This window comes from Trachypithecus francoisi, unplaced genomic scaffold (genome assembly GCF_009764315.1).
Source record: "Trachypithecus francoisi isolate TF-2019V2 unplaced genomic scaffold, Tfra_2.0 Lachesis_group6, whole genome shotgun sequence".
In the NCBI taxonomy this organism is placed as follows: domain Eukaryota; kingdom Metazoa; phylum Chordata; class Mammalia; order Primates; family Cercopithecidae; genus Trachypithecus; species Trachypithecus francoisi.
In genome coordinates this window covers 65381597-65408632 of record NW_022681471.1, presented here as the reverse complement: position 1 = coordinate 65408632, position 27036 = coordinate 65381597, and the positions used below count along the sequence as shown (strand labels likewise).

The 27036-nt window shown below is 37.9% G+C and overlaps 1 protein-coding gene across 1 annotated transcript in view; it reads left to right on the top strand.

The window, feature by feature from the left end:
- ATP7A (ATPase copper transporting alpha) overlaps window positions 1-27036 on the top strand; it is a 162475-nt gene that overhangs the window by 75690 nt on the left and 59749 nt on the right. Inside the window, 5 exon segments of the mRNA XM_033202080.1 lie at window positions 14817-15307; window positions 15815-16513; window positions 16516-16539; window positions 25573-25638; window positions 25641-25778. Of these exon segments, the coding sequence (XP_033057971.1) occupies window positions 14817-15307; window positions 15815-16513; window positions 16516-16539; window positions 25573-25638; window positions 25641-25778 (1418 nt within the window).

Genomic DNA, 27036 nt, shown 5'->3' with positions numbered 1-27036 from the left:
TAGATTTATTTTTAAGTACTTTATGTTTTTGAATATTGTTATACATGGTACTGTTTTTAAATTTTAAATTTAAGTTTAATTTCAGTTGTTCATTATGAGGTTTTTGTATGTTGACTTTGTATCCTGGAACCTAGCTAAACTGACTTATCAAACCTATTAGCTTTTTTTGTAGATTTCTTGGGATTTTCTATGTAATTATGTCATCAAGGTATATAATAGTTTTTTGTTGTTGTTGTTTGTTTGTTTGTTTTAAGATAGAGTCTCACTCTGTGACCCAGGCTGGAGTACAGTGACACCATGTTGCCTCACTGCAACCTCCACCTCCTGGGTTCAAGTGATTCTCATGCCTCAGCCACCCAAGTAGCTGGGATTACAGGCACATGCCACCACACCGGGCTAATTTTTGTATTTTTAGTAGAGTTGGGGTTTCGCCGTGTTGGCCAGGGTGGTCTTGAACTCCTGGCCTTGAGTGATCCGTCCACCTCGGCCTCTTAAAGTGCTGTGATTGCAGGTGTGAGCCACCGCGCCAGGCCACATAGTTTTATTTCTTCCTTTGTAGTCTGTATATCTTTTATTTTTTCCCTTGTATTATCAAACCTTCATTACAATTTTGATTAGGAGTGGTGAGAGTGAATGATGGTGGGGGGAAACATTCAGTCATTTACTGTTAGCATTGTGTTAGTTGTAGAGTTTTGTAGATGCTATTTGTCAGATTAATGAAGTTATTTCTATTACTAGTTTCCTGAGGGTTTTTTTTAAACATCATGAATGGATGTTGAATTTTGTCAAGTGCTTTTTCTGCGTATAGAGATGATCATATGATTTTTCTCCTTTAGTCTGTTAAGATGGTGAATTACACTGATTGATTTTCAAATGTTGAACCAGCCATGCATTCCCAGGATAAGCCTCACTTGGTCAAAGAAGACTTACTTTTCATTAAAAATTTCAAACATACACAAAGGTGGAGAAACTATTAATAGTACAAGAATCTACTCTATACCCATCACCTAGAAAAATCCTTGCTATTTATTTGCATGCCATTCTTACCAGTTGAAGTTAATAATGTGTTTTGCTGAAGGTCCTAAGAGTTGGTCCAGGCCTTCCTGCCTCTTGTATTCTGTTAAGGTAGATGTCTCTGACTAGTGGATTGGAACTTCGTAGTGTATCTCCATACCAGTTGCCATTTCTAAGCCTTTTGGCCACCCCCTGCCACCACCCCTACCCGCCCCTTTCCCTTGTCACTCTTCGCAATTCTCAGCCCTAATTGTATTATATATAATTTCAGTACTCTTTCCCATGCTTTATTTAGTTTGTTTTTGAACATATTTTTTTCCTATTTCTCTCCAACTTGTATCCCAGGATCCAAAGAATTAACAATATCTCATGCCAAAATCTTGAGGATTCCTACTGTATTGACAATAACATACAGAAGCTTTTGCTTAAATATTATGCTTTTTTTTTTTTTTTTTTTTAAGACAGAGTCTCACTCTGTCGCCCACGCTGGAGTGCAGTGGCACCATCTCAGCTCACTGTAACCTCTGGCTCCTGGGTTCAAGCGATTCTTGTGCCTCAGCCTCCCAAGTAGCTGGGACTACAGGTGCACGTCACCATTCCTGGGTAATTTTTTGTATTTTTAGTAGAAATGGGGTTTCACCATGTTGGCCAGGCTGGCCTGGAACTCCTGACCTCAGGTGATCCTCCCGCCTCGACCTCCCACAGTGTTGGGATTACAGGCATGAGCCACCATACCCAGCCTGAATTGCTTACTCTTAAACATGTTTATTTTTACTGCCGGGCCTTAATGAGTTAGTATTGGATGTGTCATTTTAGCTGAGTTGTATTCTCATTTGTGTAATATACTTATCATTTTAATGTTATTTTATCATTAAAACAACTTTATATTGGTGGTAATTCTATTTGCTGGAGGTTCCCTGTAATTTTGCTTTTATGCAATGTTCATTACAGTAATGGCAGGAAGTTAATGCCCCTTTGGAATTTGATCAGCTTGCATCAATACCAGAATGGTTTTCCTATGACTAGTTGAGATTCACGTGCAATACATTTTTTTGACATACTACCAGGAGCAGATGTTAACATTATAATGAAAACTTTGCCCAACTGGACATCAGATTTAGCACAAAATTCAAAATTAGGGACATGATGGATTCTTTCTAATTATCAGAAGCTCATTATATTTTTAAGGGCATGAATGATTACATTGGAACTAGAATATTTTGTGTCTCCAGATCAGATACTTGTGACAGCTCTACTTTTTAACTATTCTTGATCTAAACAATTTTTACCATTTATTTTTCAGATATTTCAAAATGGTTTTGGCTCTTTAGTGAAATACAGAATTTATACTTTATCTCTGCAGTATTCTTATCTAAAATTCTGATTTCTCATAAGATCTTGAGTAGATTGGTTTCAGTTTGCCTTGTTTTTATTACCCAAAATTGGCTAATTAGCCCATCATTACTCTCTATGAAGTCTGATACATTTCCTTAATTCAAGAATCCTATGAAGTGTGGTGTTAATATGTGGACAATTCTCTTCCTAATCTGAAACTGTAGGTGATTTTTTCCATGTCTAAGTTTTATATTCATCTTGGCCAGAGAGTAAACTTTGGATCCATATTACTATTTGTGTGAGAGAAAATGCAGTATTTCTCATTTCTTGACTCTACACTCTGATTAGCTAAGACTATGTTGATAGCTGTGACTAGAAAAGTTTTATTTGCATAGTACGTATTCCTTCTCCTAAGTTTTCTGTACTGTTGACATCCATGTGAATACTTAGATATGAACTTTCCATTTCACATGCTCCAAAGGTAGAGTTTTTTTGTTTTGTTTTGTTTTTTTGTTTTGTATTCACCATCTACCGTGGCATAACTCCAGTCTTAGAGGCTCCCACATTGCTTCTTCCCGGCAACTTCCCCAAACAGGGATACAGTTGCCTTTAATGATCTTTGGGGAAAGAGCCAAGTTGGAAAAGCTGAGAGATGACAGGTAATTATTTTATGTATTTATCTTCAAAATATTCAAATTTATATAAAAATATTTTCCCCTAATCATATCTATGCAAAAGTTAAAGGCATATTTTGCAGTTTGTTGATTAGGAAGGAGAATAGCAAAAGTAGCTCTGCAACCTCAGTGCTAACGCTTTAAAAACGAGTTGCTTAATTTCAGTGAGTAATAAGTATGACACATGCATCTGATTTATCCTCAAATGAAACTAATTAAACCTCCTCCGCTTGATCTAAGATGGGGCTGGTGTTGAGGGCCAGAACAGAAGCTGAACCTTACTAATTATATAGTAATGTCTGCTAATTGCAGTAAAGCTGTTTTAACCATTTGGAAACTAGTTCATGTAATTTTTGCCAAGTGACTTAGTACTTATTGTCTGCTGACAGCTAAAGTATTTTCCAAAACCCTCAACTCTCTGTCTAGTAAACTATTGTAGGTGAATATTTGTCTCTGCCAACATATCCATGCATAACTATAAAACTAGATTCTGCTTTGATATTTGCAAATACATTCTTGCTTCCCAAAACAGCCTGTTTGCATCACAGTCATATATAAGATAACTATTTCCACTGCATCTTCCCAAAGTTCACCACTGCTTAATAAGGTCTGTTTAAGGTCAAACAAATGCAATTGAATTTTGATTACATTGAAAATGAAGAATAGCAGGAATATAATATGAAAACACTTTGTGTGTCAACAGTGATTTATACAAATCCCAGTGACAGATACTCAAGACTACTTTCCAGGGCACATTCATAATCTCATTGCTAAAAATAAAAGAAAATACACTTATTCTGCCTTTTTCAGTTCTGCCTCTCCTCTTTCAGTCAAAAGTCCTTATGTTAGTAACCTTTATTCTTTTTTTTTTCTTTTTTTAAAAAATATTTTACTAAGTGTGAAGTCTTCTAGGGCCAGAGACAGATTTTCTGTGAAGTTAATGAAGCTTAAGTTTCAGAGCTCCTCATTTGCATTGACCTTCTAAGACTCTAGAAGGAGTATCAGCAGTGTGTTTACCTGGTCATGTGTTTTTGTACAATTTGAAAAAGTAAAAAAAATTTAACCACAACCCTTCAAGACCATTGTCCATTTCTACTTCAATGACTCTTCTGTTAGACCTCCCCTTTGTGTTAGCGTGATATTGGAGTGGCCATGAGCATTTTGGGGATGTGACTAAGGGGAGGTTGAGTTGGGGATATGTTTAGTTCGGGGTTAGTAGGCTATTTGACTATATAGGTGATTCTTTGTCACTTCTGTGTATAGTGGAGTTTTTGCAAGGAATTCTGATATAGGGATGGCTTCTTGGAACACCCCTACTACTCATGGTGCCAACTCACTAAGCATCATGACATGAAGGTGTGGGGCTCAGTGTAAAACTGGTAAATGAATGTTACCAGTTCAAAGAATATGTAAGATTAGTCACTTCACAAGTAAATTTGAAATGCCCTGAAATCTTACAGCTCATATATGAAAGAAACTCAATAGTTTTCTCAAATTTGACAGCAACCCTAAAAATTTATCAGTGCCTAGTTGTTATGTTGAAAGGAACATTTCTAAACTATCATTAATTTTAAAAAAATTTATCTAGAGAAAAGACTTAACTATTTTTATTTTCTTTATATACAAATGATTTTATAAAGTCGTCAAATGAAGCACTAAAGAATATACAGCCAAAAACATACGAAAAGAAAGTATCAGAGAGGTATATCAGGCATTATTAATAAAATGTTTTTGTTATGGATTTTTATGATATTTGTTAGCTTTAAAAACTTATAATTCGTGATTTAATTTAATTTTTTTTTTATTGTGAGACAGAGTCTTGCTCTGTCGTCTGGACTGGAATGCGATGGTGCGATCTCGGCTCACTGCAACCTTCGCCCTCCTGGGTTCAAGCAATTCTCCTGTCTCAGCCTCCCGAGTAGCTGGCATTACAGGCACGCAGCACCATGCCCGGCTAATTTTTGTATTTTTAGTAGAGACGGGGTTTCATCATGTTGGCCAGGCTAGTCTCAAACTCAGATGATCCGCCCCCCTCCGATTCCGGAGTGCTGGGGTTACAGGTGTGAACCACTGCACCCGGCCATATAACTTATGATTTTTGTTATGCGCTTGGAATATTTCTTTGGTACAATTTTGTTGTTTATGGTTTTGTATTCTTTTTTTTAAGAAGGCCCTTCAAATTGTTTAAGTTTCAGACACCACAAAGTATGAATTCCTCTCTTTCTAGACATCATATAGAAAATTGTCTTTGCCCAAACATAATTTATAGTCAGAATGTAGTTCAACATGATCATACATAAATATTGATTACTTTTTAAAGAATGTTAAAGCTTAAAATTTCTGCAAATAATTAATGGGAACTAGGCTTAATACCTGGGTGAGAGAATAATCTGTACAACAAACCTCTATGATACAAGTTTACCTATATCACAAACCTGCACATGTACCCCTGAACTTAAAATAAAAGTTAAAAAAGAAATGTACACAAAAGATAATATTTCTATATCATAACTTCTAGGATTATAATTAAGCCTGAGGTGCAGTTCATTTAGAAACCAGATTTGGAGAGAAGAGTGTTTCAGCTAAGTCAAGGAGCTCTTGGTAGTGCTTGGAATGAAGTAATACAATTGTGATATTAAATTGAGTAAGTTGTTTTATTGGAAAATGCAACAGCAGAACAGATTAGAACTTTAATTAACAGAATTCAAAGAGAGTGAATATCAGGAAATCTCTAATTTTGGAATAAATAGAATATGACTGTTTGCCTTTGCAACTTTAGAATTTAAATACATTTTGGAAATTGTGTCCTAAGTTATACAGTACATAAATGTAATCTTCTTGTTTGTCCTGCCAGTGTTAAGACTGTAGACTTTAAAGGGATTAACCTGAAGTTTAATTTAATCACCCCGGTAGTCTGTTCAAAGGAAAAGTAAAATAGGCAGATAATGTAAAGATCTTTCTCTGGGGTTGTTTGGCTTTTTGAAAGTAGAAATGTAAAAACAAATTTAATAAGATATAAGTACTGAATGATTCCAAAGGTTAATGCCTTATTAACAAATTAGTTTGTCCCTGAAACTTACAATGCTAACTTTTTAAGTGCTTTTCCCCTTTGATTAGATAAAGGCGATAGCCCATTCCCTTAATATAGACTACCCTTTAGAAAAATGACCACATCACAGATCACGAGGTCAGTAGTTCGAGACCAGCCTGACCAACATGTTGAAACCCGTCTCTACTTAAAATACAAAACTTTAGCCGGGCGTGATGTCGTGTGCCTGTAATCCCAGCTACTCAGGAGGCCAAGGCAGGGTAATCACTGGAACCCTGGAGGCAGAGGTTGCAGTGAGCTGAGATCATGCCACTACACTCCAGCCTGGGTGACAGAGCAAGACTCCAACTCAATAAATAAATAAATAAATAAATAAAAAAAAATAAAAATGACCACATAAATGCTAGCAGTTACTAAATTCCTCCTTTGGATCAATAAATACATTCGTTACTCCCCTTACAATTAATTGGTGTTTTTATTATTGAAAAAGTAACACATATACAGAGTAAAATTCCTCTCCCAAGGAAAACTAGTTGTCCTATGTATATGTATCCTTCCAGAAAGACTATTAATATAAAACTGTTTTTTTTAAATTTTTTGAGATGGAGTCTCTCGCTCTTGTTGCCCAGGCTGGAGTGCAGTGGTGCGATCTCGGCTCACTGCAACCTTCGCCACCCAGGTTCAAGTGATTGTCCTGCCTCAGCCTCCTGAGTAGCTGGGATTACAGGTGCCTGCCACCATGCCTGGCTAATTTTTGTACTTTTAGTAGAGACGGGTTTTGCCATGTTGACCAGGCTGGTCTCGAACTCCTGACCTCAGGTGATCCGCCTGCCTCAGCCTCCCAACGTGCTGGGATTACAGGCGTGAACCACCGTGCCTGGCCAAAACTGTTTACATGTACATAAGTATATATACTTGATGTGTGTGTGACCACTTTTTCTAAAAACGGAAGCATACTATGCACATCATTCTGCACCTTGCTTTTTTTTAAATTAGCAAATATATCTTAGATATTGTTCCACATCAATATATAGAGACCCATCTAATATTTTTTCTTTCTATGTGGGACTGTTTTTTTGGCTTCTTAGCTTTTTCTATGGCAAATGACAGTGCATTGAATATTCTGTTTCTCAAACTGGTGCTCTGTCACCAATACTATATTAGAGTAACATAGGCATTTTTATTATTATAAATTAGTAGGTAATAATCATTATCTATGAAGATGTAGAATCAGCTTCAAAGAGGATTAGGTTTCTGATTTAGTTGAACTCTATTCTGAGGATCAGAGGAAGGTCAAATCCAAGATAAAAAAATCAGCAGTGAAGGAATGGTGTAAAGAGGGACTTTCACTATTTCTTTTGTATATTTTTGTATTTATATTTTTATAGCAAACAATCATACATTTGTTATATAATTTTTGAAGCAAAGTGAAAATACATTAGAAATGGCCAGGCATAGTGGTTCATGCTGTAATCCCAGTATTTTGGGAGGCCAACGTGGGAGGATTGCTTGAGAACAGGAGTTTGAGAACAGCCTAGGCAACATAGCAAGACCCTGTCTTTTAAAAAGAGAGAGAGAGGGGGGAGAGAGAGAGAGAGAGAGAGAATGAGAATATATTAGAAATGAGAATTCTGACAAAGTACTCAGTTTAAAGATAGTTTAGTTCGTGAAAAGCAATGTTACAACGTAATAAAAACTAACAGAATCTGCATCTTTTTCATCTTAAAATATTTGATTTTTGAAGTTTTAGATTGATTTTGAACTATTATTTAGTTTTTAAGAATTGTCTTTTTCTAGTTTATGGCCGGCGCGGTGGCTCAAACCTGTAATCCCAGCACTTTGGGAGGCCGAGACGGGTGGATCACGAGGTCAGGAGTTCGAGACCATCCTGGCTAATACGGTGAAACCCCGTCTCTACTAAAAAATACAAAAAGCTAGCCAGGTGAGGTGGCTGGTGCCTGTAGTCCCAGCTACTCGGGAGGCTGAGGCAGGAGAATGGCGTAAACCCGGGAGGCGGAGCTTGCAGTGAGCTGAGATCCGCCACTGCACTCCAGCCCGGGCGACAGAGCGAGACTCCGTCTCAAAAAAAAAAAAAAAAATTGTCTTTTTCTAGTTTATAATCTGATTTAAAAGTTTTAAAGTGGTAACCTTTATTTAGGTTACTCAAATAGGATAAATGTTCATGGAGCTTGATGGCTTCCTCTTATGATATTTTAATTTTCAATATTCTATATTGAAATATCAGATAGAGTGTTGCCCTGTTAATGTAAACACATTATATTTTTCAACAAACCATAATGTAATTTGTATTGAGACTGTATGTATTATAAATGAGGATCGTTTTGTTTATTATAAATAGTTTTTAGTTGATTCAAAAGTATATTATGGGTGGTGAATCAAACATATTAGAAATTCAGGATAATTGATTAATCATCTCACTTTTCTGATTTCAGTCTCCACATCTATAAAATAACAATCCTTTCAAGCTGTGAAAAATCTCTTATTACCTTTATGTTGAGTTGTTATATGAAAGTGTAAGAAAGTAAGCTTTAAACTATCTGAAGACTCCCACACTGAGCAGCATGCTAACCTGAATTTATTATGATCATGTATAAATTGATTCCTGGGGGATTAAAAGGAATTTCAATGTGCTAAAACTTGAGCTAAGTTATTTTCCCATAGTGACTTTTAAAAATGTGGAAATATTAGAATGTTCTGATTGTCAGTTCTGTTAAAAATTCGAATATGTGGCCGGGCGCGGTGGCTCAAGCCTGTAATCCCAGCACTTTGGGAGGCCGAGACGGGCGGATCACGAGGTCAGGAGATCGAGACCATCCTGGCTAACACGGTGAAACCCTGTCTCTACTAAAAAGTACAAAAAACTAGCCGGCGAGGTGGCGGGCGCCTGTAGTCCCAGCTACTCGGAGGCTGAGGCAGGAGAATGGCATAATCCGGGAGGCGGAGCTTGCAGTGAGCTGAGAACTGGCCACTGCACTCCAGCCCGGGCGACAGAGCGAGACTCCGTCTCAAAAAAAAAAAAAAAAAACTCAAATATGTTTTAAAACCATTTCAAATTTAAACTAGCATGGGACAATATGTGAAATGTGAGGGGAAAAAATAACTAAAATTTGGTTCAAACACTAGAAATATTGTATACTTTTCAGATTATTTATAAGCCATACATTGCTCAAATCATAGGCATAGAATTTTAGTTTTCCAAGGAAATTGTAGATGTAAAGAGTGTAGATTTTGGAGTTACATACACCTGCATTTGAATCCTAGCTCTTTCATTTTCTTGTTGGGTTCCTTGGGCAATTTATTCAATTTCCTGGCCTTCATATAGGAACCCGGATCACCTTTGTCTTAGTCTGTTTCCAGGCACCTATACGAAAATACCATAAAGTGGGTGGCTTATAAACAAGAGAAATGTATTTCTCACAATTCCGGAAGCTGGGAAGTCTAAAATCAAGGCGCTGGCAAATTTGGGATCTGGTGAGGATTGACTTCCTGGTTCATGTATGGCACACCTTCTCCCTGTGTCCTCACATGGTGGAAGGGACAGGGTAGCTCTCTCGGACCTCTTTTATTAGGGCACAAATCCCAATCTTGAGGGCTCTGTCTTCATTATCTAATCACCTCCCAGAGGCCCCCCCACCAATATTATCACCTTGGGAATTCGGATTTCAACATATGAATTTCTGAGGGACACTTTCAGATTATAGCACCTTTCCTTATCAAATAAGAAAGAATACAGAAGAGAAAACATATACTGATGACAACCTAAGAAGTGGTAGTAACATAGTTTTTTAGTTTTTATAGAAAGTTATAACTGAAAAGATTATTTTATCTAGTCTCAGGAAACTGAAGCCCTCAGAGGTAGGGTGATTTGTTTAAGGTTCTAGCTTTCATATTGCCTAAGAATAGATGCAGTCTTTGTGGGTTTATGCAAATTATACAGAAATCATATGCAAATAAAGTATACTGTGCCTGAATTTCATGTTTGACATTTCAAGAGACACAGAACACCACAAAGATTAAAATAAAGGATCTTTACAATCCCTGTGACAGTCAGCACTCCACACCACCATTAATACTAAGAAGGCCACACGGCACGTTTGGTATATTTTACTTTTTTCTCTCCCACTACTGCCTTCATCAAAATACAGTGAATAGTCCTCCATCTTCAGTCTTTCCTATAAGCTATATTTATAATTTGTAGGCTGTTACATTTATTTTCAGAGGAACTTTTTTTTTTTTTTTTCCTGAGACAGAGTTTCACTCTCTTGCCCAGGCTGGAGTGCAGTGGCGCGACCTCCGCCTCCGGGTTCAAGCGATTCTTGTGCCTCAGCCTCTTGAGTAGCTGGGATTACAGGCGCCTACCACCATGCCCAGATAATTTCTGTATTTTTAGTAGAGATGGGGTTTCATCATGTTGGCCAGGCTGGTCTTGAACTCCTGGTCTCAAGTGATCCACCCACCTCGGCCTCCCAAAGTGCTGGGATTACAGGCATGAGTCACCACTCTGGCCCAGAGGAACTATTGATATAATGGAAAAATAGTTCCTCTGAAAATAAAAATAACAGCCTTGGTTCCTAAAAAAGATTATGAGAAAAAGACAAGCTGTTGAAATATTGGAGCAATGTGGGGAATGAGGAAGGTGGGATAGGGCAGGGAAGGGAGGTTATTTTTGGAGCAGGGGTTGGGGTTAGAGGACATATGAAAGGAGAGCAGCACAGACCCAGAATCAACTGCCACCAGCACTTTCCAGCTGTATGGAGTTTGCCTGGTTTTTGCTCACCATTGTATCTCTAGCAGCTAGGATACTGCCGGGCACATAATGGGCATTCAGTAAATATTTGTTGAATACGTAAGTACCTCTTTTTTTTTTTTTTTTTTGAGACGAAGTCTTGCTTTGCCGCCAAGCCTGCAGTGCAGTGGCGCAATCTTGGCTCACTGCAACCTCCGCCTCCGGGTTCAAGTGATTCTCCTGGCCCAGCCTCCCGAGTAGCTGGATTACAGGCATGCGCCACCATGCCCAGCTAATTTTTGTATTTTTGGTAGAGACGGGTTTCCCTGCGTTGGCCAGGCTGGCCTCAAACTGTGACCTCAAGTGATCCACCCGCCTCAGCCTTCCAAAGTGCTGGGATTACAGGTGTGAGCCACCGCATCTGGCCTATAAGTACCATTTTGACTTTCTGCCCAAAGATTTAGCACCCAGAGCTGTACTATGAATTTGTTTCCTTTGAGACTTTAGGTTTGAAAAGTCTCTTTGCTATCTAACATTCAGAGGAAAAGTTGAGTGCTGTTAACCCTGAAGATGGATACTTTTGTTTGTGCTGAGTGTGGTCAGTTTTTAAAACAGAAATAGAGTTTACTAAAGGAAGTGTTTTCTCATCTGCAGCGTGCAAATTGCATAGGGTACTATGACTTCTCTTTTGTATAGAATTTTATGCATAGTTTTCTTATGCCTTTTATAAATAAAAGATAGCTAAAGCAGTTAGAAAGTATAGCAAACCATCCAGTGACAAAGTGATTTTTTTTTTTTTTTTTTTTGAGACAGAGTCACACTCTGTCACCCAGGCTGGAGTGCAGTGACACGATTTTGGCTCACTGCAGCCTTGACCTTCGGGCTCAGGCAATCCTCCCACCTCAGCCCCTTGCGTAGCTAGGACTACAGGAGTGTGCCACCATGCCTGGGTAATTTTTGTACTTTTTGTAGAGACAGGGTTCCACCATGTTGCCCAGACTGGTCTGGAATTCCTGAGCTCAAGCTATCTGCCCAACTACCTTGGCATCCCAAAGTGCTAGGATTACAGGCGTGTGCCACCCGGCCTGACGAAGTGATTTTTGCTTTTAAAATGAGAACAATTCTGACTGGCTATGTTGGTAAATTGATATTTTTGGGGGGCAGGTGGGTACCGGGGACCAGGTCTTGTTTAAGATGTACCAGATACAACGTATTTGAAGGGCAAGAATCCTTTACCTTGGTACTTTATCAGAAAAAGTACAGTAGTACCTAGAGCAATACTACCCAAGAATGGTCTGTGATGATGGAAATACTGTGTATCTGCCCTGTCTGGTAGGGCTAACCACATTGGCCAATGAGCACTTGAAATTTGGCTAGTGCAACTGAGGAACTGAATTTTTAATCTTATTTAATATTTTTTTTGTTTAAAAAATAATCATCTAGTAAAATAGACTTTTTTGGGTATATAGTTCTATGAAAATTTTTTTTTTAGTTTTGTGAATTTTAACACATGTATAGATTTGTTTAACACCAATACAATCAGGACATAGTGCAGCCCTGTTACCCCTAAAAAACTCCCTCTTGCTACCATTTTCCCTACCTCTAACCCCTGGAAACCACTGTTCTGTTCTCCATCTTCCCCTTTAGTCGGAAAGTTTAAATTATTTACAGTCATTTTCTTAATTCTAAAATCACCTCAGGGGAGTGAAATTAAAGTTTAAAAGAGGCCCTCTAAAAACACAAGGACACAAAAGCCTTCATTTGATGGTGGCTACTGTTAGATTGCATCTCTTTCAGTAGTATATGTCTCGACTATACATGGTTTGACTATTCTGCGTTTTTTTTCATGGAAAATGTTATATAGTATAATCCAAAACCAAATATAAATTATTTCTCCACTTCTGTTTTGGATCATTTATGCTAGTGATTTCCTCCATCCCTAAGAACCAACTAGCCAAGTAGAATTATCAGAGTCTTAGAAACTTTCCATGCCATGGGTACATTTCACATTTTCACCCAAATACACAGTCATCAATTATCAAGCTAAAGGAAGAAATAAAAATATGTTCATTAAAATAAGTGAAAGATTTAACTAACTATTGTAGACAATTTTAAGAGAGATTTTCTATGCTGAATTACTTATATCTTTGAGTTTTTATTTTATAGAGCAAAGCTTTTCACTAGAAATTAATAACACCCATATTTAACTGCTTTTTGAATATTAATATCCTACTGCCATCTCAAAAATCAATAAGTCCAGCACTGAATTTATCATCTCTCCTTTCCCTCCACTTTAACTTCTTAATTTCTTCCTGATTTCCTCCTCTCTTTCTGATATCAGTTAATGACACCACCATCTACCTATCCACTGGCCCAAGCCAGATACCTTTAAGTCATTCAAGTCACCTCCTTTACCCTATACATCTTGTTAGGAGCCCTACCCTCCTAAATGTATCTTGGAGCTGCCTCTCTTCTCTTTGTCCCCAATATTCATGTCTTAATTCAGACCCTCTATTGCACTACTGTTGCAGTAGCCTCCTAGCTGATAGTCCTCCCTCCTGTATCACTCCACCCTACTCCACTATCATCTTCCACACTGCCTCCAGAATGATTGTTCTCTAAAATGAAAATCTAATCACATAATTCTCTGCTTAACTTTTCCATGGCTTTCTATTACCTATAGGATAAATCACAACCATAATTGGCATATAGAACCCCATAATAGAGCAGTTGCTGAATTCTCAAGCCTCTTATCTTTCTCTACTTTTTTGTTTCCATTCGTCTGAAATTCCCTGCCTCATATATCCTTGCTGATTCCTGTTTGTCCTTTAACACTCAGGTATTATCTCTCCTAAGAAGACTTTTCTGATCCCTATTCCCAGGGATGAATGGGTATCCCTTTTCTGTATTCTCTGTCCTATTGTTCCTATGACATGTTCAGCTTTGTATCCTGAGAATCCCAGTTCCTGACACACATAATAAGTGCTCAATAAATAGTAGTTGCTCAGTGTTTAATTTTATAAATTCACTGCTGTTACAAAGAACTTTCCTATCTATTTACTCATATGATCCTTATAATAGCCCTGGAAGATAATAGGGCATATTTTCTCATTTTTCAGATGGTAGAACTAATAAGGGTGGTTAGCTAATAAGTGGAGAATTGATGCTGGAATTTAAATGTTTTGACTCCCAACCCGGTATTTGTGTGTGTGTCTGTGTGTGTGTGTGTGTGTGTATGTATCTTCACCATGAATCTTTGTAAGATGTCAGCCAAAGAGATGCAATCATGACAGTAGTTAAATTATATGCAGTAACTAAGCTTTAAGAATATAATCATTGTTTTATCATCTAATTGGGCAAAACAATAAAGATGTTCTTATTTTGAACAAAATTAATAGTATGCTTTAGTGACTTAGGGGGATATAGGAGTATATGCTATAAAATCCTATGAATACTGCCTTCACTCATAAACTGGCATGTTTATACTTTTTCTTGCCAACAAAGTTATCCTAATTGAACATTATTTTTATTTTTTTAAATTGATATATAATAGTTATACATATTTTTAGGAAATTGAACATTTTAAAATATTAAACTTCATATTACCTTTTGTTTTTCTGTAGCTGATTCTGTTTCATGTATAACCTTTTCAGTTGGTAGAGTGTGAAGTGTTGGAGTAATTTATGAAAGGAGGTGGAAGGAAAGAATAGTTTGTACTCTGTTGTGAAATTCTAGAATGTGTTTGTCAATATACATCTTTCAAATGCCTGATAGGTACCATAGTCACATATGTCTGCATATATAACTTTACCATTCTTGTAGGTACACAAGACATTTTATGTTTCTTTCTAACAAGAAGAGTAAAAATGAAAACTAATAGGGAAACTCCATTAGATTGAGTTGTCTCACTCTTCTTGAATGTGGTGTGATGATTGATATTTTAAATCCTATGTGGTAGAATTTAATTAAACTAACTTTTGGAATTTCCTTCCAAAAGGTATCACTGGAAGAAAAAAAATGCAACTATTATTTATGACCCTGAACTACAGACTCCAAAGACCCTACAGGAAGCTATTGATGACATGGGCTTTGATGCTGTTCTCCATAATCCTGACCCTCTCCCTGTTTTAACTGACACCTTGTTTCTGACTGTTACGGCTTCACTGGCTTTGCCATGGGACCATATCCAAAGCACATTGCTCAAGACTAAGGGTGTGACACACATTAAAATTTACCCTCAGCAAAGAGCTGTAGCAGTGACAATAATCCCTTCTATAGTGAATGCCAATCAGATAAAAGAGCTAGTTCCTGATCTCAGTTTAGATACTGGAACACTGGAGAAAAAGTCAGGAGCTTGTGAAGATCATAGTATGGCTCAAGCTGGTGAAGTCATGCTGAAGATGAAAGTGGAAGGGATGACCTGCCATTCATGTACTAGCACCATTGAAGGAAAAATTGGGAAACTGCAAGGTGTTCAGCGAATTAAAGGTAATGTGTCTGGTGTTGTTTGATTGTTTTGTAAGACTTAGGTGTCTGTTTTGATCTTTTAACTTTTTCCTTTCTTCTTAAGCATGAGTTTTGAATCCATGGGACTAGAGTGCTTGCTGTATCATTGAGGTACAGCATATTCCCAGGATTAATGTCAGGAAAGTAATGATTATAATTAAAGATTACGTAAACCTTGAACTGAAGAAAAGGCAGCTGGTTGGCAATTCATGGAATTCAGGGTTCTTAACACAACATGACTAGCGTACTCTTTACCTCTAATATATTTTACCCAGGCATGGAGAAACTTGGAGACCATAGCTACAGTGGTCCTATCTCTTACTTGTTTCTAGTCTATGCCAGTAACATTTTCTGAAAAGAAAAAAAAATTAAGAAAAGATGATGACAAGAATGAGAAAGAAACAATTATTTGTGGTTATTTAGAAAACAGGATGTTTTCTGAAGTAGCCCAGGAATAACTAAATTAATATGTTTCTTTTTATTAACTAGTCTCCCTGGACAATCAAGAAGCTACCATTGTTTATCAACCTCATCTTATCTCAGTAGAGGAAATGAAAAAGCAGATTGAAGCTATGGGCTTTCCAGCATTTGTCAAAAAGCAGCCCAAGTACCTCAAATTGGGAGCTATTGATGTAGAACGTCTAAAGAACACACCAGTTAAATCCTCAGAAGGTTCACAGCAAAGGAGCCCATCATATACCAATAATTCAACAGCCACTTTCATCATTGATGGCATGCATTGTAAATCATGTGTGTCAAATATTGAAAGTACTTTATCTGCACTCCAATATGTAAGCAGCATCGTAGTTTCTTTAGAGAATAGGTCTGCCATTGTGAAGTATAATGCAAGCTCAGTCACTCCAGAATCCCTGAGAAAAGCAATAGAGGCTGTATCACCAGGGCAATATAGAGTTAGTATCGCAAATGAAGTTGAGAGTACCTCAAACTCTCCCTCCAGCTCATCTCTTCGGAAGATTCATTTGAATGTAGTTAGCCAGCCTCTGACACAAGAAACTGTGATAAACATTGATGGCATGACTTGTAATTCCTGTGTGCAGTCTATTGAGGGTGTCATATCAAAAAAGCCAGGTGTAAAATCCATACGAGTCTCCCTTGCAAATAGCAATGGGACTGTTGAGTATGATCCTTTACTAACCTCTCCAGAAACCTTGAGAGGAGCAATAGAAGACATGGATTTGATGCTACCTTGTCAGGTAATTATCATTTTTTCTTTGATTACCCTAATGTTCTTTTACTTCCATTTTGCTGCTGCTTTAGGCATTTATCAATGAGAAATGATTCTTAGGCACTGTAATTCCACTTTTGCAAATAAGTCCTATGGAGGTAGCCAACAGTGTATACAAAGATGCATAAAGATGTTTGTATAATTGCTTATGATATTTAAAAACTGGAAACAATAAATAACTCATGGTACAACTATAAATAACTCATGATGACATGCTATGAAGTCATAAAACATTATGGCATTAAAGATAATTAATGCCACAGGAAGCTGTCTGAGATATTTTGTCAAATGAAACAAAAAAAGCTGAAAAGCTATATATACACTGTGATCAATATTTTATAAAGAAATGTATCTGAATTTATACCGTGTATATATTGTTTATGTATATGAATAAGATTCCTGGTAGGACATGAACCAAAATTTTAACAGTGATTATCTTTGGGTGGTAGGATAAATGTGATTTTTGTTTCCATTGTGCTTTCCTGGGTTTATAATTGTTTTTACAATAAGAATGTATGTATGTAGCTATGTAGTTATATAATGGGGGAAACCAGTGCTCTTTTAAAAACAAAAGTAATTGAAATAAGTAATAGGATTTTTTTTTTTTTTTTTTTTTGAGACTGAGTCTCGCTCTGTCGCCCAGGCTGGAGTGCAGTGGCCGGATCTCAGCTCACTGCAACCTCCGCCTCCCGGGTTTACGCCATTCTCCTGCCTCAGCCTCCCGAGTAGCTGGGACTACAGGCGCCCGCCACCTCGCCCGGCTAGTTTTTTTGTATTTTTTAGTAGAGACGGGGTTTCACTGTGTTAGCCAAGATGGTCTCGATCTCCTGACCTCGTGATTCGCCCGTCTCGACCTCCCAAAGTGCTGGGATTACAGGCTTGAGCCACTGCGCCCGACCCAGTAATAGGATTTTAACTATAATTTTATATTTAGGCATTCAAATTAAACTGACTCCAGAGCTGTCACAAAGTTTTCGTATTTCCTGACAGCTCTTACCTTTGAATTGAAACAAAGCTGTGTATTCAGTGGAATTTAATTATGTGAAATTGTTCTTTTGAACCAGAATTAAACCTGGCCTTGAATTAAACTGGAAAATGCCCAAGTGAAAATTTTTGCTTGAAATAACAATTGAAAAGTTTTACAACCAATTTCTAGACAATATAATTAATCTTTGCTATCCTGATTAGAATGAAAGATATCAAATAGTAATATTCCCTTTTTAGACTCACTGAAGCTGAGTAAAAAATTTTACTAAACACATGTCTAAATTGTTATGGTAGATTAATGTCAGTGCGAGAGGACTCAGAGATATATTATTATTAATTTTTAGTTCTTAACTTTTGTATTGATGACAAATGGTAGAAATTATAACATTCTCACTTTTTAAATTATACTTTAAGTTCTAGGGTACATGTGCACGGTGTACAGGTTTGTTACATATGTATACATGTGCCATGTTGGTGTGCTGCACCCATTAACTCATCATTTACATTAGGTATATCTCCTAATGCTATCCCTCCCCCCTCCCCGCACCCCATGACAGGCCCCAGTGTGTGATGTTGCCCTTCCTGTGTCCAAGTGTTCTCATTGTTCAATTCCCACCTATGAGTGAAAATTCTCACTTTTAAAAATTGACACATAGTTCACGTACCATAAAATTTGCCCATTTAAGGTACACAACCCAGTGGTTGTTAGTATACTTACAGAGTTTTCCAGCCATCATCACTATATAATTTTAGAACTTTTTTATCACTCCCAAAAGAAATTACATGCCCATTAGCAGTCATTGCCCATTTCTTCTTCCCCTCCCCAAGCTCCTGATAACAACTGTTCTACTTTCTGTCTCTGAATTTGACTGTTCTAGGTACCTCATTTAAGTGGAATCATACAACATTTGTCCTTTTTTGCCTGGATTCTTTTATTCAGCATAATGTTTTCAAGGTCCATCCATGTTGTAGTATGTATTAGAACATCATTCATTTTTATTGCTGAATATTATTCCGTTGTATGGATATATCACATTTTTGTTTCTTCATTCACCAGTTGATGAGAATTTGGATTGTCTCCACTCTCTTGCCTGTTATGTATAATACTGCTATGAACAATTTGAGTTCAAATTTTTGTATGAACATATGTTTTTATTTCTCCTGGGTATATACCTAGGAGTGGAATTGCTGGGTCATATGGCAACTAAACTTTTTGAGGGACTGCCAGGCTGTTTTTCAAAGTAGCTGTGCCATTTTACATTATCATCTGAAATTCTCAGAATCTGGCCAGGTACGATGGCTCACACCTGTAATCCTAGCACTTTTGGAGGCTGAGGCAGGCAGACTACTTGAGCGCAGAAGTTTGAGACCAGCCTGCGTAACATGATGAAACCCCGTCCCTACAAAAATACAAAAATCAGCTGGGCATGGTGACACACACCTATAGTACCAGCTACTAAGGAGGCTAAGGTGGGAGGATCGCTTAAGCCTGGAAGTCAAGGCTGCAGTGAGCCGTGATCATGTCACTGTACTCTACCTGGTGACAGAACAAGACCCTGTCTTTAAAAAAAAAATAGATTTTAGATTAGAATCTAATCTAAAAAATAGATTCTTTTTTTTGTTTTTTGTTTTGTTTTGTTTTTGAGATGGAATCTTGTTCTGTCGCCCAGGCTAGAGTGCAGTGGCATGATCTCGGCTCACTGCAACCTCCGCCTCCCAGGTTCAAACAATTCTCCTGCCTCAGCCTCCTGAGTAGCTGGGATTACAGGTGCCTGACACCACGCCTGGCTAATTTTTGTATTTTTAGTGGAGATGGGGTTTCACCATCTTAGTCAGGCTGGTCTCGAACTCCTGACCTCGTGATCCACCGGCCTTTGCCTCCCAAAGTGTTGGGATTACAGGCATGAGCCACCATGCCTGGCCTTTAGATTCTTTTGCTCTAAAAATGAGATACATAGTTCTCTATTAGAAAATTCATACAGAACACTAAAATGTTAAAGAAACTCTAGTACCAAAAGCCTGAACAAAGTATGGGAAATCCATAATTGCGAAAGGAAATAATTATGAAACCAGAAGAAAAATTTAAGTTGGAAATAAGTGCAGTTATATCAGGGAGCCATAAAAATAACTAAAATTAGCTTCAGCAATTTTCGTTTTACCTATCACCACTTAATTTTTTTTTTCTTCTTTTTGAGACAGAGTCTGCTCTGTCACCCAGGCTGAAGTGCAATGGCGCGATCTTGGCTCACTACAACCTCTGCACCCCAAATTCAAGTGATTCTCCTGCCTCAGTCTCCCAAGTAGCTGGGGTTACAGGTGCGCGCCACCATGCCCAGCTGATTTTTTTGTATTTTTAGTAGAGACAGGGTTTCACCGTGTTGGTAAGGCTAGTCTCAAACTCCTGACCTCTGGTGATCTGCCTGCCTTGGCCTCCCAGAGTGCTGGGATTACAGGCGTGAGCCACCATGTCCGGCCCACTTACATTTTTTTAAATTTTTGAAAATGACAGTGTTTGAAATTATATTGATTCACATTTCACTACTTCATAATGTTGGATTATTTCTCAGAGCTTCTATTAAATTAAAATACTTTGATATGCATAAGGGATTATGTTGTCATTAATGAACACCACATAAATTAGTTTATATCAGTATCACCAAAACAAGTTACTTACATTGTAATATTCCTATGCCTCTGACATATAGGAACCCAAATATAATCATCTTATATCACATGGTATAAAACCGAAATATTTTTCATGTTCACATATGGTATCTGTCATTACAGTAAGCAAGGGCATCATAAACTTTCAGATGGGACTCAAAAACAGAATTTTTTCTATTCAGTTGAGTTTATATTTTTGCAGCTTACATTTTTACAAATGTGGTTCACAGGCCAGCAGCACCTGGGACCTTGTTAGAAATCAGACTCTGGCCCACTGCAGACCCAGTAAATCAAATTCTACCTTTTAATTTTAATGAGCTCTCCAGGTAATCCATTTGCACATTAAAATTTGAGAACACTGATACATATAATGTGATGCATTGACCTTTAAATCTCTAAGTTAAATCTATATTAACTTTGTTTACATAAACAAGTCCAGAAATTTGACTGAAGGCAATAATAATGTCAGTCATAACAACATTTCAATCAACAGTGGACCACATAGACGATGGTGGTCCCATAAGATTATAATGGAGCATATGTAGAAACCTCATATAAGGCATTTAATATTGGCATGGCAGATCAAGCAGGAGAGATGATATTCATTAATGGTGTTGGGACATTTGGTGTTCCATCTGAAAAAAATATATAAATACAAAGAGCATCTAGCTTTGTGTAAGTACACTTTGTGATGTTCACACAATGATGAAATTGCCTAAAGCATTTTTCAGAACATATTCCCATCATTTAAGTGACTCATGACTGTATAATATTAATATTATAATTTAAAATAGCTTTTTTTTTTTTTTGTAGGAGAAAAGGCATATAAATTGTTTGATCATAGTTTTACATGACATGGGAGCCTTCAGAATGAAGACCCAAAGATACAGGAGAAACTGCCCATTTCTGTGCTTAGATTTAACACAATATGGATAGCTAAAATAGCTAGCATTTTATTATTATTATTATTAGAGACAGAGTTGACACTCTGTCACCCAGGCTGGAGTGCAACGGCGCGATCTCGGCTCACTGCAACCTCTGCCTCCCAAGTTCAAGCAATTCTCCTGCATCAGCCTCCCGAGTTGCTGGGATTACAGGTGCATGCCACCATGCCCTATTTTTGTATTTTTAGTAGAGACGGGGTTTCGCCATTTTGGCCAGGCTGGTCTTGAACTCCTGACCTCAGGTGATCCACCTGCCTTGGCCTTCCAAAATGCTGGGATTACAGGTGTGAGCCACCACGCCCAGCCAAAATAGCTAGCATTTTATGAGGGTTTATATAACAGATGTGAGCAGAGTAAAAGCAACTTTTTAATTACCTTAGGTGATCAAACTAGTAAATGGAATTCAGGAGTATTTGATCATTCTCTGGTACCATGTATAGCATCTACCTACTCCTTAGGAACTATGACTGCAGCATGTTCACTAACTTTTTTTTTTTTTTGAGACACCAATCTTGCTCTGTTGTCCAGGCTGGAGTACAGTGGCACGATCATGGCTCACTGCAGCCTTGACTTTGGGACTTAAGCTATCTTCCCACCTAAGCCTCTTGAGTAGCTGGGACTATAGGCATGTACCACCACACCCGACTAACTTTTTTGTATTTTTTGTAGAAATGGAGTCTCACTTTGTTGCCTAGGCTGTTCTCAAACTCCTGGGCTCAAGCAGTCCACCCACCTTGGCCTCCCAAAGTGCTGGGATTACAGGTTTGAGCCACCATGCCTGCCCTCAGTAACTTTTATCAATGTCTTTTACCTCAACCTACTATTGTTAAGGGCCCCGGGAATCAATTATTCAACAAATGATTACCAGGAGCCAGTTATATGCCCTACATCTGTTAGGGCTTATAACATACATACTAATGGCCATGATGGGTAGGTAAAAAACCTTGGCATAGTGAATGTCATCATAAAATAATTGATAGAGCTTAACTACAGTGACCCATATTATCGGGACAAAAGGTTGATATGAAATGATTGCATTCTGTGATTCTGCTAGAGATTAGAGTTTAAGATTTCACCAGAATTGTAACTACCCATTTTTTAACTGTGTCAGTGCTGATCCAGGTCTCACAGTCTACCTCTGCAACCCATTCTCAGACAGGATTGACACATTTTACCTTTGTATCATACTAGTCCTAGGTGAGCTATAAATCTTAAAAGAGGTACTGAGAGGCCAGACGCAGTGGCTCACACCTGTAATCCCACAACTTTGGGAGGCCGAGGCGAGTGGATCACCTGAGGTCAGGAGTTCAAGACCAGCCTGGCCAACATGGTGAAACCCCGTCTCTACTACAAATGCGAAAATTAGCTGGGTGTGGTGGTGGGCACCTGTAATCCCAGCTACTTGGGAGGGAGGCTGAGGCAGGAGAAACACTTGAACCTGGGAGGCGGAGGTTGCAGTGAGCCGAGATTGCGCCACTGCACTGCAGCTGGGTGACAAGAGCAAGATTCCATCTCAAAAAAAAAAAAAAAAGAGAGAGATAGAAAAGTGGGAGATGCCTTTTATCCTGACGATCTATATCATCATTTCCTTAAAGTAAAAAGGCATAATATATGAAGTAATCACTAACCAATTAAAGCAATCTAAATACTTGATTAAATTCCTTCCTTTTTGTGCCTTTTTATTTTTGTTTGTTTGTTTGTTTTGAGAAGGAGTCTTGCTCTGTCACGCAGGCTGGAGTGCAGTGGCACAATCTTGGCTCACTGCAACCTCTGCCTCCTGGGTTCAAGCGATTCTCCTGCCTCAGCCTCCCAAGCAGTTGGGATTACAGGCTCACGCCACCATGCTCGGCTAATTTTTGTATTTTTTTAGTAGAGACAGGGTTTCACCATGTTAGCCTGGCTGGTCTCGAATTCCTGACCTTGTGATCCACCTGCCTTGGCCTCCTGAAGTGCTGGGATTACAGGCGTGAGCCACCACACCCAGCTGTGACTTTTTATTTTTAACTAATTTCAAGCTTACAAAAAACTTCAAGAAGTAGTGGAGAATTCCTGTTTACCAATTTCATGCAGGTTCCACAGTTAATATTTTACATCGCTTATCATTCTCTCTTAATAGACAGATATACATTTATATATATATATATACACACACACATACATACATTTTTTTTCTGAACTATTTGAGAGTAAGCTGCAGACATGATGTTTATAATTATTTTAAAGCCATTTTTAGATTATTTATTTATTCTTCACATTACACCAGAGGCTGAACTTCACATCAGTTTTGAGTATCAGATTGGAAATCCTTTCTTGAAATATTTGGAATAGTTTGTAATTGTTGCCTCAAGTGCAGGAAAATCAGCTTTCCTTTGAATTTATTTAAAAGTTTAAGTAGTGTTATTACAGCCTGTAGAAAAATTAATTTAAAAAAACCAGGCATTTTATTCATTGTGACCTTTTAACACCCTTGTTGTCTCTGTGGAGGATGGAGAAGCCTTTGCTTTTTTGCTTGCCACACTCACAGAGCTAAAGGATACAATTTTATGGATCTTTGTTTAGAGGTCATGCTAAGGTAGCTAAAAGGGACTACCTCTATGACTTATTTTAATATAATACTGTACTTCCAGAGTGTGAAAATTGCAGATGGTATTCCAGGTTACCTCTGGTACCTAAAATAATGAAATTGCTCTGGAACAACAGGTAAAGTGATGGACAGAATAAACATTTTTTTCATTGTCCAAGTTCATAATTAAGTCTCAATAGTAATTATGAGAGAATGAAGGAACCTTCTGGTTGGATTAAAATAATGGTTCAAAACCAAAGCAATTTCTTTTTGGCTACTGAGCCTCCTTTTTGTATGTTTGTATTTCTTTGTTTTTTTGTATTTCTTTGGTTTTTTGAAAAACATAACAGCAGTACTATTTGGTAAATTTCACAGTCTATGTTCTAAATAATGTTCTCACAATCTGAATCAGTATCTTTCTAAAGTGATTCAATTAAGACCAGAGATGGGCTAATTAAGGAACACTGTACTGTTCAAAGTGTCCTTTGCTGGAATCATCCAAAATCCAAACCTCAGTGTCATGCGGTGTTCCCATGTGATAGACTTGTACACGTACCCCCGAATCTAAAATAAAAGTTGAAATTATCTTTTTTAAGTGTCCTTTGCTATACTCAGACCTAGGCTGGCAGCACTGCCATCACCTCAGAGCTTGGTGGAAATGGAGAATCTCAGACCCCACCTTAAATGTACTGAGCCAGAACCTGCATTTTAACAAGCTCCCCAGGTGATTGTATATGCATTCAGATTTAAGAGGCATTAATATACTTATTTGAGAAGTCTACATTATTCTGTAGGGAAATGGTCAGGCTTTTGTTAAAGTTTCTTCCAAACACGCTCATCTTCAACATCCTGCAAACCAAGTCTTCTGTGCAGGGGTTCCTTTGTGTCCTAGCTAAATAGACATGAGCTGGTGTTTTGTCTAAGGACAGAATGAACAAATTAGATAGGCTAGTGGAAATTTGCTCTTTTCTTCCTTTTCTCCATGGGGGAGGAGAAAATCTTTGGCTTTTTTTTTTTTTTTTCAAGTGCAGGGATGTATTAGAATAATTTCTCCTTTCTTGGAGGTAATTAGTACTGCAGTGGATAAACTAAAACAAAATAGCAGAATTTCGGAGACTTCAGGGGAGCTTCTGGGATGATATGAACTTCTACAGTCCATAAATATTCTCCAAATACTCCATTGTGCAAAATAGACTTTTTGCTGACTTATTCCTTGCCTCCTCTTCCACTGTCCACAGACATTTTAAAATTTTAAAATATTATATATGTATGTTAAAAATTCAAAAATATAGAAGTATAGATAGAGGAAATTTATTCATCTGTCTGTCATTCTATTCCTGCCATTGTTAATAGTTTGGTATGTAACCCCTCAGCTTTCCTTATGCATGTTCTCATCTATGCATACACTAAAAATTTTAAAAAACATATTAGCACACTGCAATGCTGTTTTTGCAAATTGCTTTTTGTTCCACTTAATATATTGTGAATTGCTTTGATGCCAGTATGCCAGTCATCAACATGATGGTAAAATTTCATTATAAAAATAAGAACTATCCATTAACAAACTACTCTCTGTGATTGGGAGTGGAGATAATGGCTAGAAGAAAAAAAGTTTTGTTTATTCAGGTAGCTCAGATTTTCCTGGGAATTGGGATGGGAAGTATTGACATAGGAAGTCACTGCAGAGAAAAGTGTAGAGATAACTTAATGCTAATGGATAGTAGGAACTTGCTGGTTTTAAAAGAATAGATTGTCAGTGCCTGGAGGTATGGATTGTGAGCGAGGCAATGATGCAGTTGAATGATCAATACTGCAAATGAAAAGAATCTTTCCCTTTCCACAGACACGAATGAGCCGTTGGTAGTAATAGCTCAGCCTTCATCGGAAATGCCACTTTTGACTTCAACTAATGATTTTATACTAAAGGGATGACACCAGTTCAAGACAAGGAGGAAGCAAAGACTTCATCTAAGTGTTACATACAGGTCACTGGCATGACTTGTGCTTCCTGTGTAGCAAACATTGAACGGAATTTAAGACGGGAAGAAGGTGAGACACTCTTGAAGCTTGTTATTTTATGTGCTAGTTTGGGACCTCCATCTTTTTTGTTCTCTTACATGTTTTGTAACTATGTTTATGATTCTTGATATAAGGCCTCATAAAAATTTTCATTTTCAGTAATGTGTGGGACAACCCTGATGTCCTGGAAGCCAGTTTTTGTTAGTGTTTTGTTCCCTTAGATAAAGTTCCTCTCTTGTTTACCTCATGGTCACATTTGTATATCTATGAAATTCGTAAAAAAAATGGCAGAAAGAAATACAGGAGATTACTATATTTTATAGATTATGGTTGTGTTGGATTTAAAGGAACATAATTTTTTTTTTTTTTTTTTTTGAGACTGAGTCTTGCTGTGTCGCCCAGGCTGGAGTGGAGTGGCGCGATCTCAACTCACTGCAACCTCTGCCTCCTGGGTTTAAGTGATCCTTCTGCCTCAGCCTCCCGAGTAGATGGGACTGCAGGCACGTACCACCATGCCTGGCTAATTTTTGTATTTTCAGTAGAGACGGGATTTCACCATGTCGACCAGGCTGATCTCAAACTCCTGACCTCAGGTGATCCACCCACCTCGGCCTCCCAAAGTGCTGGGATTACAGGCGTGAGCCACCACACCCGGCCCATAAATTTTCTTCTAAAGCTATGCCTAAAACTGACAACTAGAATATTTAAGAGTTTCATTATTACTATACCCAGACCAAGCACCAGACCAAAAACAAGTTTGTTTAGAATTACATTGTTCTCTTTGCTTGTGGTAAAAATGTTCACAAGTTACTTAATATTGTATACAAGTGTTAATTTTAGGCTACAAATCTTAGAAAATGTATACCACAGTTTTTTAAATTCAGTCACATTCAGATGTTTTAGCTTATTAATTTGCACTCATATTTATAGACTTCCCAGTATAGCACAGTAGATTTGTTAACCATAAAGATATGTGATGATGGCCAGGCATGTGATGATGGCCAGGCACGGTGACTCACACCTGTAATCCCAGCACTTTGGGAGGCCGAGGTGGGCAGATCGCCTGAGGTCAGGAATTCAAGACCAGCCTGGCCAACATGGTGAAACCCCATCTCTACTAAAAATGCAAAAATTAACCAGGTGTAGTGCCGCATGCCTGGAGTCCCAGCTACTCGGGAGGCTGAGGCAGGAGAATCGCTTGAACCTGAGAGGCAGAAGTTGCAGTGAGCTGAGAGTGTGCCAGCTACTGCACTCCAGCCTGTGCGACTGGTCAAGACTTCATCTCAAA